Raw genomic sequence first — 12,363 nt, 5'->3', positions numbered from 1 at the left:
CATATCAGGTGAAGATCATGTGATTAGAAAGCTCCAGAACACCTTCTAAATGGACCTCGTGGTGAGATTGTTTTTCTCAACTGCTGTTCCCAAAATCAAGAATGAACCAACATGGACGAGAAGTCCTTAAAGTGCTAAGAAGTGGAAATTTGTTCATCTGCAAACTCCCTCTGCTGATCATGTGATCATGTGATAGAATCGAGAGCTCCAGAACAGCCGCTAAATGGACCTTGTGGTGAGATTGTTTTCTCAACTGTGATTTCCAAGGTCAAGAATGAAAGGGTTTTACATTATTGCAAGCTAATTAACAGAGACTTTAAAGTTTGGCAATCCATCACAGTGAACATCTTGTCTGCTTTTATTGTTTTTTTAAATTAAGAGTGTCGAGGCAGAGGAGTTGTTTAGTTGTATATGTTGGTCTAGTCTCCTGCTTGAGTCATTGATCCTTTATCGGACTGATGTTAGGCTCAATGGCTACGACCATTTCTCTCAGTTATCAGCAGCCTAACTGTGCGGTGTGTTGGTAAATCCATAGCGCTGTCCATGGTGCTGAAGTAGCAGTTGGATTTGTAATTGCCCTTTCTGTCCGTTTCGTTTTGGATCTATAATATTCTCTTAATTATATAACGGACCTAAACGAGTTGTTCATCAGGCGGGTGGCAATACGTGTGTAAGCAAACCAAATCCATCCCCCCTGTTAAAAACAATCACCCCTATTAACAATAAAGCGATGTCTATCTTGAGTCCTTGTAAGTTAATTTTTATACCACGTTAAATGACTGGAAACCAATGGCTGCCAAAGCTCGTTCACTGTCAGGCCACAGACAGTAGAATGTGCTTCTTGATTTAGTTTTTACGTAGAAGACAATATGTGAAATAATCAGCAGAGGAATAAAAGGAATGGAAGTAAAATGTGACGTGATTGTGAGAAAATGTCTTAATAAGAAAGAACTAATAAGAAACTAAATACGTCTGCGTTGTCTGATGCAGATGTCGAAGCGTAAATGTCAAAATATCAGCGTCGTTAATTTAATAAATATCATTTTCACAGTGTGCATGGAGGAACGAACCAACCGCGGTTCAGCGTCGAGACTACCATCCAAGAGAGGATACCGTCGTCTGTATTCATTAAAGGTCAATATTTACATTTAAACCATTTAATATGCTGTATGAGCAATGATGGCATTCAGCGAAACTAAAGCTTCAATGTCATTATGCTGCGTTCATGTCATAAGGGGGAGAGTTGGATATTAGGATACTTTCCCGTATGACACAAATACAGATATGTCATAAACTGGTTTCAGGAAGTGTTTCATTGTTTTACTTTGAAAGGTAATTTGAAAAAATACGCCAAAATATTATCACAAAGTCAGATTAGAAGATTGATATATAAACTTACTTCTAATGTGGCTCTGGGAAAGATATAAAGACATATATTTTTCTTAGTATTTGTTGGGAATGTATTCAATTATTTGTTATTTTATTTGTGTGCATCTGATATATTGTGTGATCCATGAACTAATTAACAATTAGAGTAACAATTAAATTAGAGTACAATTAAAGTAAAAACACTTCCTGAACCAATCATCATTTGACTGATATGGAAGACGAGCATCGATTGATTCTGTAATGTGACTTGATTTGTTTGTGTTGTTGTTGAACGCACCCCGGTGGTGTCAGTGTGAGAGGAAGTAAACGCTCTTTAGACCTCATGTCCATCTGTTCGCTCTTCCAGAAGTAATAAACACAGCCTCTTTCAGGCTGATGACGACCATGCAGTTTTTAAACTGTACATTGTTACTGAATGGACTTCATGGACCTTCAGGTCGTGAAAAATTACGCAGCACAAGAACTATGTAAACCTTCAAGTCAAGATAAAAAAAAACAGACAGTACACCAAAAAAAAAAGAGAGATGTGAGGATTTCAAGTGAGTGACAGCAGCATTATGAGGGTGTTTCTGTTTTCACATGCTCTATGGCCTGCCCCACAGCAGAGACACACAGCAGAAGACTTCAGTCAGCGACATGAGCTCCCAGCTCGTAAATAAAATAAAATAAAGTGTCAAACTAAACACTCCTTGGCATTAAAAAAAAAAAGTTCTCCGTGCCGCTGACAGAACTCTCTCTCTGCGTGTCTCTTGTCCACCGGCATCTCAAACAGACCGTAGAAAAACAGTAGCTTGTTACATTATAAATAGTGGAATAATAAAAACACCAGTGGGCGCTTGATTCACCTCCTCTTGATGTTTCCCCTCCCGAGCCTGTTGAGGTGTCTGGGAATGTAAACCAAGCGCCCCCTCAGCTAGTTCAGAGGTTTGAAAATGACTTTCAAACATGAACTGTATGTACACGGTCAACGCACTGGGACAGCAAGCTAAAGTTAGTCTTTTTTTTTTTTTTTTTTTTTTTTTGCTGGTGTCGTTAATGTGGTTCACTGTACCTCATCGTACGGTAGAGGCCAAAAAAACAACCAGAATCAACAGCTAGGTCCATCCTTTTTCCCCCTCAAAGACATGTTTGAATGTGTGCATTTATTTACACATGGAGACACAGCATGAGTGACTGAAGGCGAGTATCAAGGCAGAAATCACTTTGTCCTCTTGGCTAAACTTTCAAAGCACTTCCAGTCAGATTACAGCTTGTAAGACACATGTTGATGTATTCAAAAAAAAAAAAAAAAGAAAAGAGGAGAGAAACTCATCTTACATGGAGCTGAAAACATTTCCTCCTGATCTACAGTTACTGGTGTCACCCTTTATACTCTCTGCAACACTGTTTGTGACGTCTGAGTATGAGCTTTAGGGGTTCTGTATGAGGTTTGAGAATGTTTGTTAAAGTCTTAAAAGATCATTCAGATCAACTGCATTTGTTGGTTTTGACCATATTTTCTATCAGTTATGACAAAACATGTTATCACCGGTAATCATTTTACTATTCAACCTAATTTTGTTTCTTTCTTTCCCTGTCAAACTTCTTTTTAAGAAATGTCACCATGTTCTCATATTTCAACCATGACCTTGGTGAGAACGCTGCTATTAATACTGATAGGAAAGATGATCAAAACTAGAAATAGTTGAAATGTATCGTAATTATCCTTCAGTTGTGAAATATTTCTACTACCTCTTGTTAAGACTAATAACACAGCGTTCATCTTGATTGTATGTCTTTAAAGGTTACAGAGTTAAGTTTAATCAGTGAACAACAACGTAATCAGTCCTGAAATTTGGGGTAAAGATTTGTAAATCAAAGAGCTGCAAGGGAACCAATTCAATACCTCCATCTATTCTACATTTTAGAGTTTGACTTTTGGGTCTAAAGTTATCAAATTGAAATACATGGCTGTATCCCTCGCCACTTTAGAGCTCATACAAATGTCACGTTTTGCACAAATGCAGGTGGTATAAAAGCGTTTATATATCCTGCTACCATGCACACTTTCATGATGATGCACCGACAAGCAGCACTACTCGTCGTGCTCACCATGTATGGAAGCCCTAAGGTTGCAATCACACTGGAATCTCAGTGCTGCACGTGATTGATGGGAGCGATGTGATAAGCAGTGGACGTTTGATATTAATGTCGCCCAAATGACTTTCAAAACCGACAGTTTGATTGCTGTCCAACTTTAGCTCTCTGTCCCATTACCTCATTCTATTTGACAGATTTTTTTTTTGTTTTTTTCCTCCGGTCAGAAAGTGAAGTACTGGGCGTACAGGTCCTCTTCTTTCACCACGTGTTCTTTGCTTTTCGCTGCCTCCACGACTCTCAGGTCTGACGGCGTCGTGGCGTTGGCTTCAGGAAGGCTGAGGGAGAGAGGAGAAACAGGTGAGTTGAAATGAGGAAAAACTGAACATACAGATAAGTCACACACATCTTTTTTTTACAAGCATGGTAGTTTGTTAGGCAGCATCAGAAACAGCAGAGTGAGATCAATTTGGGAAGTGATTGTGGGCAAAACCAGCACATAATAGATCCAGTAAGTGCTTTAATAAATAAAAACAAGTGAAGGCTGGTGTGATGTCCACAATACTTAGATAGTTATTCCTCCACATGCAAGGAAACTTTGACACACACACTGGAGCAACTAGTGCACTTTCATCCATCCTTTTTCTAATCTCTTATTACTTTCGGCTCTTCTTCCAAGATTGAAACAGACAAAAAAGTAGTATTTCTCCCCTTGGAAATTAGTTAACACACAAAGGTTCAGATTGTGTATTTCTTATGGTTTATATTCAGTTCTTGCAGCAAACAACCCTCGTTCATCTCCTCTTATACTGTGTGTCCACTGCCTTTTTTCTGGGAGAACCAAAGCACCAAAGCGTTATCTTAAATGGTTTCACATTTTACAACTTGCACGTCTAATTTACTGCAGTGATTTAAAATCACTCATTCTTTCTCTGCGTCACAGTTTGAACTCCCACTGAGACTGATATGTAAGTGCAAAGTTTCAGGGTTGGATCCCTTTTATATCAGAGTATATTTCAAAGAAGATTTTGTCTCAGATGTATGTGTGTGTGTGTGTGTGTGTGTGTGTGTGTGTGTGTGTGTGTGTGTGTGTGTGTGTGTGTGTGTGTGTGTGTGTGTGTGTGTGATAGTTCAATGATACGAAAAGGGAAAATGAGATGATAAAGCATAATGGATCAAAAAGAGATTATATCTTCATTATATTTCTCTGTTGACCCTGAGCTGATGGTGAAAGACTGCAGCGTTCTGTGAAATAAAGAGATTTCCCATGAAACCCTGAGCACATTTTGGTAACATAAGAGTATGCACCAAACTGTAGAAGGTATCTTCTTCATGTGGTGGCATGTGTCTGGTGAGAAAAAGATATTTAAAAAAAGTGTCTCATTTAACCGTTAAAGCTATGCATCTACTAATGTCTGCAGATAGTTTTAATGCAGGTTTATAACTATTTTTATTCAGTTTTTTGGTCTTTTAGGAAAATTAGACCTTCTTCAAGTTTGGGGAAGAGGGGTGAGGATATAGGGGAGAGTAACTAAGGAGTGAGGTGAGATTTACGAACAGTGGGGGCAGCAAACATCACGTAACTCACTCCCTGGATTCGGTGAACTGAAAGTGAACGGAGGGCAGCAGTGGCAGCAAGACAGATCAGTTCTCACCTCCTAAAGCTTTGCGGGCCCTGATGCTGCACCAGGGCTTCCTGAGGATGAGGAGCATGAGGAAGAGCAAGGCTTGGCATGGGATGATGTGTAGGATGAGGAGAAGAAGGATAAGGAGGAGGAGGAGGATGCTGAGGAGAAAGAGGAAGACGGCTGAACAGCGGCACAGCTTTTTCTGAGTCTGGGGAGGGACCTCTGGAGGGGGGGGTGACAAGTCCTACCTCCTCCATCTCCCGTCCCTCCTCTTCCTCTCCTTCATGACTCATAATGGGGGGGGGCTGACGGATCAGGGAGCTGAATGGCTAGGAAAACAATGATCTGATTGGCTTAGCCTGTTTTTAACTACAGGTACACATCGAAAGGCGGGGTTTGGAGAAGATGATGCTGATGATGGTGTTACAGGAATGCATTCATTTCGTAGCAAATGTGATCCAATAAAGAGCAGGACATGTAAACTAGCATCCAGGACCGGCTTTGACCTTTGACCTTTGACTATGCAACCTGTAGCCCTGCATAGTTAGCTAACAACATGCTCCTTGGCCCGGAAGCAACGTTGGTTTCCACCGTAGGTAGTAAGCTAGTTAGCTGGACATGCTAACTACTGCAGCTTGGATGCAGATAAACACAGTTTTATCCAGGTCTTACACTTTTGGAAAGGCTAAAAGAGAGAAGCCATCATGCAAAGTATCGCTCTTACTACAGCCCCATGCACACCGCTTCAACATGTAGAGAAATCCAAAGTTGGACACACCTGACCTTTAACCATCAACGGGGTCATCGTGTTGCACAGCGTGATTCAGACAATGTTCTAATCCTGCACACGGGATGTGTATGTTATCTAATAGGAATAAACCTGCAGTGAGCAACAACAGCATGAGGAGGAGGGAAGGCAAAGAAGGAGAGGACCGATGTTGTTACGAGGCTGAAATCAAGCATCATTGTTTCCGAATGACTCCTGGGATTGAACAGAACGGTGTGACAGCTTTGTGCACGGAGAAGAAGTCTTTACGACGACGACCTTGATGTGAGGCTGTTTGGAATGGGATGGTTTTGTGCTTTGGTGACTCATAGTGCTCAATAAATAGGAGAGAGTGAAATATAATTAAAATAACAAATAAAATCAATCACAAGGATCCTCTCTTCGTGTTTAAGGTGATTAAAGTGCAATGACAAAACACTCTTTTCCCTCACTGTGTGGCTTTGCTGCGGATCAATTTCAATATAAGGCAGGCAAATGTACAATGTCGATAAATTATCATGACTGCGAACTTTATTACCTTCAATAAAGATCAATCATTTTATTTGGCAACTGTTTACAGAAGGTGGATCAGGGCCAAACTGAATGCAGGGGCTGCCTCGGTGCTTTTAGGCCCCGTGTGGAGGTACTTTTAAAATTTATGTCAAACTGTGATTGTCTGAAAAGACTAATGCATCCATCAACTAGACTGCTCACCTTGATAAGAGGGTTGATCACTCCGACGTTGGCACTGGAATTGAAGACCTTGTTGAAGCCCGTCTCTCTGTTGACCAACTCCAGCTGGTAGAACTTCTTGTCGTCCTGTGAAAAAGACGACATTTTTAAGTGTTAATCCATCCAAAAATCCCCAATCATCCCAGCTTGTTCGCTTACCATAATAGCAAGATTTTTGGAGCAGAAAGCTGAGGCTTCTGTCTTTTGAGTCATCACGTTGTACGCTTGTGATGACATCGTTACGTTATGTGCGGAAAAGTAGCATAATGAAAGGAAAATGAGAATTTGTCAAATACAATTTTTTTTATTTTTTTTTACATACATAGCTCAAATAATGTTTGTTGTGTTGAGAAATATATTTATTTACACTGATACTGGAATCACTTTGTCAGATTCCAGGTGATAAAATCTGCCAGCAACAATTTGGATGTCAGATATCTGATTTGAGTCTTAACACAGATGAGAAGGAGATTTCTTCCCAGATGCCAACAGGTCTACTCACCACCAGCTTTTTCACCAGAGCTTCTCTTTCGGAGACCATCTCTCTGAGCTCTGCGATGACATGCAGGTCTTCTGGTCGGCTTTCTCTGTTTCTGAGCTTCTCCTCCGTGCCCTCCAGCCTGAACGCACAAACACGATATATAAAAGCAGGAGAAACATTACAAGGAGAGAGCAGTTATTTCTACCAGCAGAGACAGAAAAAGAGGAGCAACATAACAGACGTAATCCCTCATCTCTGTGACTCACAGTATCTGTAGCGCCGTGATCTTGTCTTTGAGGACCTCTTGGGCCTTGTTGAAGTCAGCCAGCATGATTTGTGTTTCTCTGTGATGGACTATGCTTATCTCCCCCAGATCCCTCTCATGTCTCTTTGAAATGTCCTGCTCATGGGCCCTACAGCAGAGACGGACAAAACTAATATATAAACCACAACGTAACATTAGGTCAATTATTGTTCTCACATTCATAGTAATCACTGTGTGTGTATGTGGATGTGTACATCATGGGTTTTTTCTCACAAACACACTTAATTTCCTGGTACAGGAGGATGAGATTGATGCAACATTTTTACTAAATTACAGAGGAAGACGACAAGATGTGCAGCTGCAAACTAGAGAGCAGAGCTGGAACAGGAAATGTAAGTCTTGCAAAGCTAAAATGAGAAGGTATCCATGGCTACTGAGGAAAGAAGTAATAAGTAGTATAGTAGTAATTGCATATTTGCTCATCATGTACTAAAAGAAGTACATGAGACAGCTAATCTTTGGAATAATGAAGTTCCTCTGCCTCCTTTTAGTGCTCCTGCTGACATTTGCAAGAATGCACCAAACTCGAAGAAATCAGAGCTGAGGAGTCTCAAACGCATCTACATATTTCTGTGCACTGTTTAGCTTATTAATTAAACACTGGAATCAGATCAGTACTAGGTATGAGCCGATAATTATGAGATATGAGAGAAAAAATAATGATACAATAAGGCAAAATGATGAGTTATTAATTAAATTGACAAAAAGAGTCAACATTCTGAGATATTAAATAACATTTGGATGGTTATTCCAATAGTTTGGAACATTAAGTGGGTCTGTTAGCTACCTTATCTGATGGTTAGCTTCACTGCGAACCCGCAGCACCTCTTTGCCCTTTATCTCCAGCTCTCTGGTCAGAGTGTCGATGGTCTCGTTCAGAGAGTGTATCTCGTGGTCCAGGTCGGTGATGCGGTTGCTACGGGAACACAGCTCTGATTGCAGGTCTGAGATACGAGCAAGGAGCTCCTGCTCCTGGAAGAAATACATCAAATACAGAGAAAAGCAAAGAGAGTGAGTCAGAAGATGTTAACCAGCTCACATAAATTAAATTAAACAAAAAATAAAACAGACAGTTACCTGCTGGTGGCTGTGCTCCATCGCGTTCTCTAGATCTCGTTTGGCGGAAGCGCTGTCTTTATGGTGGAGCTGCTTTAGATGCTCTATGGATGCAGCATGGAGGTGGTTCAGCTCTGCACGAAGAGAAGCTGTTGGACAGAGAGTAGAAACATCATCACTTTGAGAGGAAATATGATAAAAACCAAATGACTGTGAGTACAAATGTATCATCCTTTCCACCAATAGTGGAGCTTTTCATCATCCGAGTTCCTTTTAAATTTCTTATTTTGAAGGATTTAATCTAAAATCATCTTAATATCAGGGGCAATTATTTGTAATGCACGTTGTCTCTTTATGTCCCATATTTCAACATTAACTTCTGTTCTGATTACTTGTACCTGTTTACAGATCAACAGCAAATCTATTGTTAATTTGTTCTGCAAAAAAATATTGTCATTCTCATGGCGATTCGTTTTTCTGCTGATTTAATCCCATTATAGTTTCTCAATGAGTCTTTTGCTAACAGAGGTTTGCATCACATCAAGATCACTGAGGGGAATAGGCATCAACGCAGCAGGTAGAGACATAAACACAGCGGGTGGAAACATCTACAGCAATTACATTTGTGTGAATGATCATTTACCCAGCTTTGCTTTCCCCTCGTCCTCCAGCTCAAATCGCAGCGTCTGCAGCTCCTGGTCCGACTGCTGTCTCAGGATGTCAAAGGTCCTCCTGTGGGCCTCCTTCAGAGCGTGCACCTCCTCCCTCTGCTCCTGCTTCAGACGCTCCTCCAGGGCCTGGCGGAGGACAGGAAAGCATCGAGACAATATATTAAATTGCATAAAATAAACATTTTTCCATGTGGAGAGATTTTTAATTATAATATATGTGGATTTTGAGAGTTGGCTGAAATAAATCATTGCATTTATGAAGCCATGTTGTCGGAAAATTAAACCCAGAAGACAAACAATGACCAAGAATGAACACTGTAGCTGTGTCCCAATTATGCACAAACTCTCATCAGGTCACTCAGTGAAAATGAATGAATGACAATTAATTACAGTCCAGACAGTCAGTGTACAGACTTAATCCGCTTCTATTTTGAGCGTGCTGTTGGACACTATTTATCCCTCGATGCGCTGGATAATGGAAACATTACAAAAGTTGATTCTGGTTCAGCTCCACCATGGTACTAACAAAACTAAGTATTAAATCATTGGAAGAATATTGAGATTTCTTGCAGGAAAATTAGTATGAAGAATGTAATTGTGATTTCTTCCATAGAAAACTTTTGTTTTGTGACCTACTCTAAAGTCTCTGGTGTCAGAGAGTCTTTGAATGCACCAGCAGGAGAAAAGTCATAAGTCATGTAAACTACATGAAAAAGACATGTAAATTATAGATGCTCAACCCACTAAACACCCTTAATGTACCATATAATCAGTAGAGGGTCAACTATGACCTCAAGTTTTAGATTACTTCTTTTTTTCAGAGAAGCATTATTCATGATTTTCTTCTGAAGCAGCAAAAATATGCCTTATTTAGTTTAGTGGTCATGAAATCACACCCACTGAACAGCCTCATTTCCATAAAGGTGCATTATGTGACCCATGACATCATCAACATTAAAAAGGTACCTGACACATCACCTCAGTGCTATCATCATTTTGTTCAATGAGGCAGTTAGAAAAATCATCAAACCTCCCAATATAATTATATCTGAGCTTCAACCATTGAGTCAACAGGAAGCTATTACCACGACGGCTCATTTTCATTCATCATCTAACGAGTACACAGGTGAAACTAAAGTGGCTTTCTCAGCTGATTTAATTGATTTATGAATCTTTCACCTCCAGTTTACTCTACAGCAAGAATAAAAGAAGAATTATATTAAAACGAATAACATTAGAACAACTAGAACACCTTTTTCCCCCTCTACTTAGTCTGTTTAGTCTATTTGTGTTTTGTGTTGGTAGATTTGCAGATCATCACTCACATTCTACTAGTACTACTTCTCCACATTAAGAAATAATTAGTGTGCTGCAGACTAAATTGGAAAAAACAGAAGTCTAAATTGCAACGCTGACTATTGCACTCTCCAAACTGTATAAATTCAGGATTATGTTGTGAGATGAGAATCACAACAAATCTAGATGAAATTAACATACTGAGGCTCTCATCTTGCAGCAGAAACATTATTTCAAGGACTTCTGCTGATCACAGACTTCAGAGGAGAACACAGGGGGGAAAAATGGTAGAGCAGCAGCACATTTTTCTACTGAAAAGCACATTTTACTGGGTGAACGGCATCATAACAGGTACATATATATATGAGTGTATTTTTAACTAAATCTGCCAGAAGAAAAAAGTACAAGTATGCACATCTGCATAAAAGAATACACACATATTTAATGTGTGTGTGTGTGTGTGTGTGTGTGTGTGTGTGTGTGTGTGTGTGTGTGTGTGTGTGTGTGTGAATCCATACCCTTATCTGGTGCTGCCTGGCCTCCTCCATGGTGCTCAGGGCACAGCAGTGGGCCTCCTGTAATCGATGCTCCCGCCTCTGATGTTCTCTCTGCATCTCTGCAAACACACACAGAGACACAAACAACAAGACAGACAGATGACTTGACGATGTGTTTCATGAAAACCTTAAGGAATGTAACTTCATGGTGAGATCGCATGTTGCGGGCCAGCTTGTGGCTGCATTTACCCCCCTTGGAGCGGAGAGGTAGGGGCTTACCTTTCAGCTGTTGGCTCAGCAGCTCCCTCTCCTGGTTAAACTGAGACTGCAGCTGCTGGAGGGCCGACTGGGACTGAGACAACTGCAGCTCCAGAGACTGTTTCAATAGAGAGATCTGGACAGAGAAAAGAGGAAAGAAACACACAAAGGGAAGCATATATAGTTGGTGATGTTCATACTGAAGGGCAAAACACTCATCTGTCATATGGACAGGTCGATGTGCTAAAATAAAAACAGTCTTTTCAGTTTTGTTTCTCTGCAGCAATGACACATTACATTTCTTCTTTTGAGCAAATATGGAAAACGTTTAATCGGTTCAACATTCAAAACATCTGTCTGTTTCCTCCTTCGTCTTTCATTCTTTGATCCTCGTATGAAAATATTTTTCTACAGATTGTTTAGATTTTTTCCTAACAACTTCTCACTGGTGTTGTTATTGACACATGGGTATGAGCCAAACACTGAGAGCTGCAGCCGGAGATTTCGCCGCTCGTGTCAATGCACCGACAACGAGTGACAGCACACAGAACCAACTAACACAAACGCCAACTATCACAGCACAAAACAGTCTTGTTTTGAGGAGATATTGGAGACTATTAGGGGCCAGACTGACAGCTCTGGTCCTCCACACGCCACTCTTCCCCAAACCGCCTGCTGCTAAATCCCCAGATGGATTTAGTGCCGTAGGAGTACTACGTTAGTGACTGCAAGGTAAGATGGATTTAAAATGAGAGGATGAGGATGAAGTGTGTCGGGTTCAACACTGGATCTGGATTTAAAAAGTCGGACGGATGACCTGTGCAGAGAATCCTCCCTTCCTGTGTCCACCATATGTCTGCTAAAATGGATTATTTTTTACATTTACAGAAGAATTCCGGGAAAAACCTTAAAACAATCTGAAGTTTTCATTAAACACACTCTCGCGCATGCATACACGCACGCACTGCCTGGGGCTTGAACCTTTTAATGAAAATATCTTAATGAAAAAGAAGTCATTATAGATAACGATGGCACATCCACCCACACACACTAAACAACACTTTACTTAATATATCCAGTAAATAATTTTGTCCTCCACTTAAATTAAACGTGTGGACGCCATGGTGGGTCGATCGAATGCTGGAGGCTGAAGTTTGGTTTGACGACCATGAGATGCCTCATTTTATC

General features: G+C 40.5%; 1 protein-coding gene across 1 annotated transcript in view; it reads right to left on the bottom strand.

Moving 5' to 3' along the window:
• Positions 1-3,688: 3,688 nt before the first annotated feature.
• The window catches only part of LOC129112011 (protein FAM184A-like), a 32,485-nt gene continuing 23,810 nt past the window's right edge, over positions 3,689-12,363 (bottom strand). Inside the window, exons 15-25 of the mRNA XM_054624183.1 lie at positions 11,197-11,311; positions 10,939-11,036; positions 9,097-9,250; positions 8,475-8,602; positions 8,185-8,369; positions 7,339-7,485; positions 7,094-7,211; positions 6,574-6,678; positions 5,342-5,422; positions 5,121-5,251; positions 3,689-3,803 (exon numbers count right to left, since the gene is read on the bottom strand). Of these exons, the coding sequence (XP_054480158.1) occupies positions 3,689-3,803; positions 5,121-5,251; positions 5,342-5,422; positions 6,574-6,678; positions 7,094-7,211; positions 7,339-7,485; positions 8,185-8,369; positions 8,475-8,602; positions 9,097-9,250; positions 10,939-11,036; positions 11,197-11,311 (1,377 nt within the window). The remainder of the gene's footprint in view (positions 3,804-5,120; positions 5,252-5,341; positions 5,423-6,573; positions 6,679-7,093; positions 7,212-7,338; positions 7,486-8,184; positions 8,370-8,474; positions 8,603-9,096; positions 9,251-10,938; positions 11,037-11,196; positions 11,312-12,363) is intronic.

Source organism: Anoplopoma fimbria, chromosome 22 (genome assembly GCF_027596085.1).
Source record: "Anoplopoma fimbria isolate UVic2021 breed Golden Eagle Sablefish chromosome 22, Afim_UVic_2022, whole genome shotgun sequence".
NCBI classification, from domain to species: Eukaryota; Metazoa; Chordata; class Actinopteri; order Perciformes; family Anoplopomatidae; genus Anoplopoma; species Anoplopoma fimbria.
The sequence above is the reverse complement of the archived record's forward strand: the minus strand, read 5'-3'. Positions and strand labels throughout refer to the sequence as shown.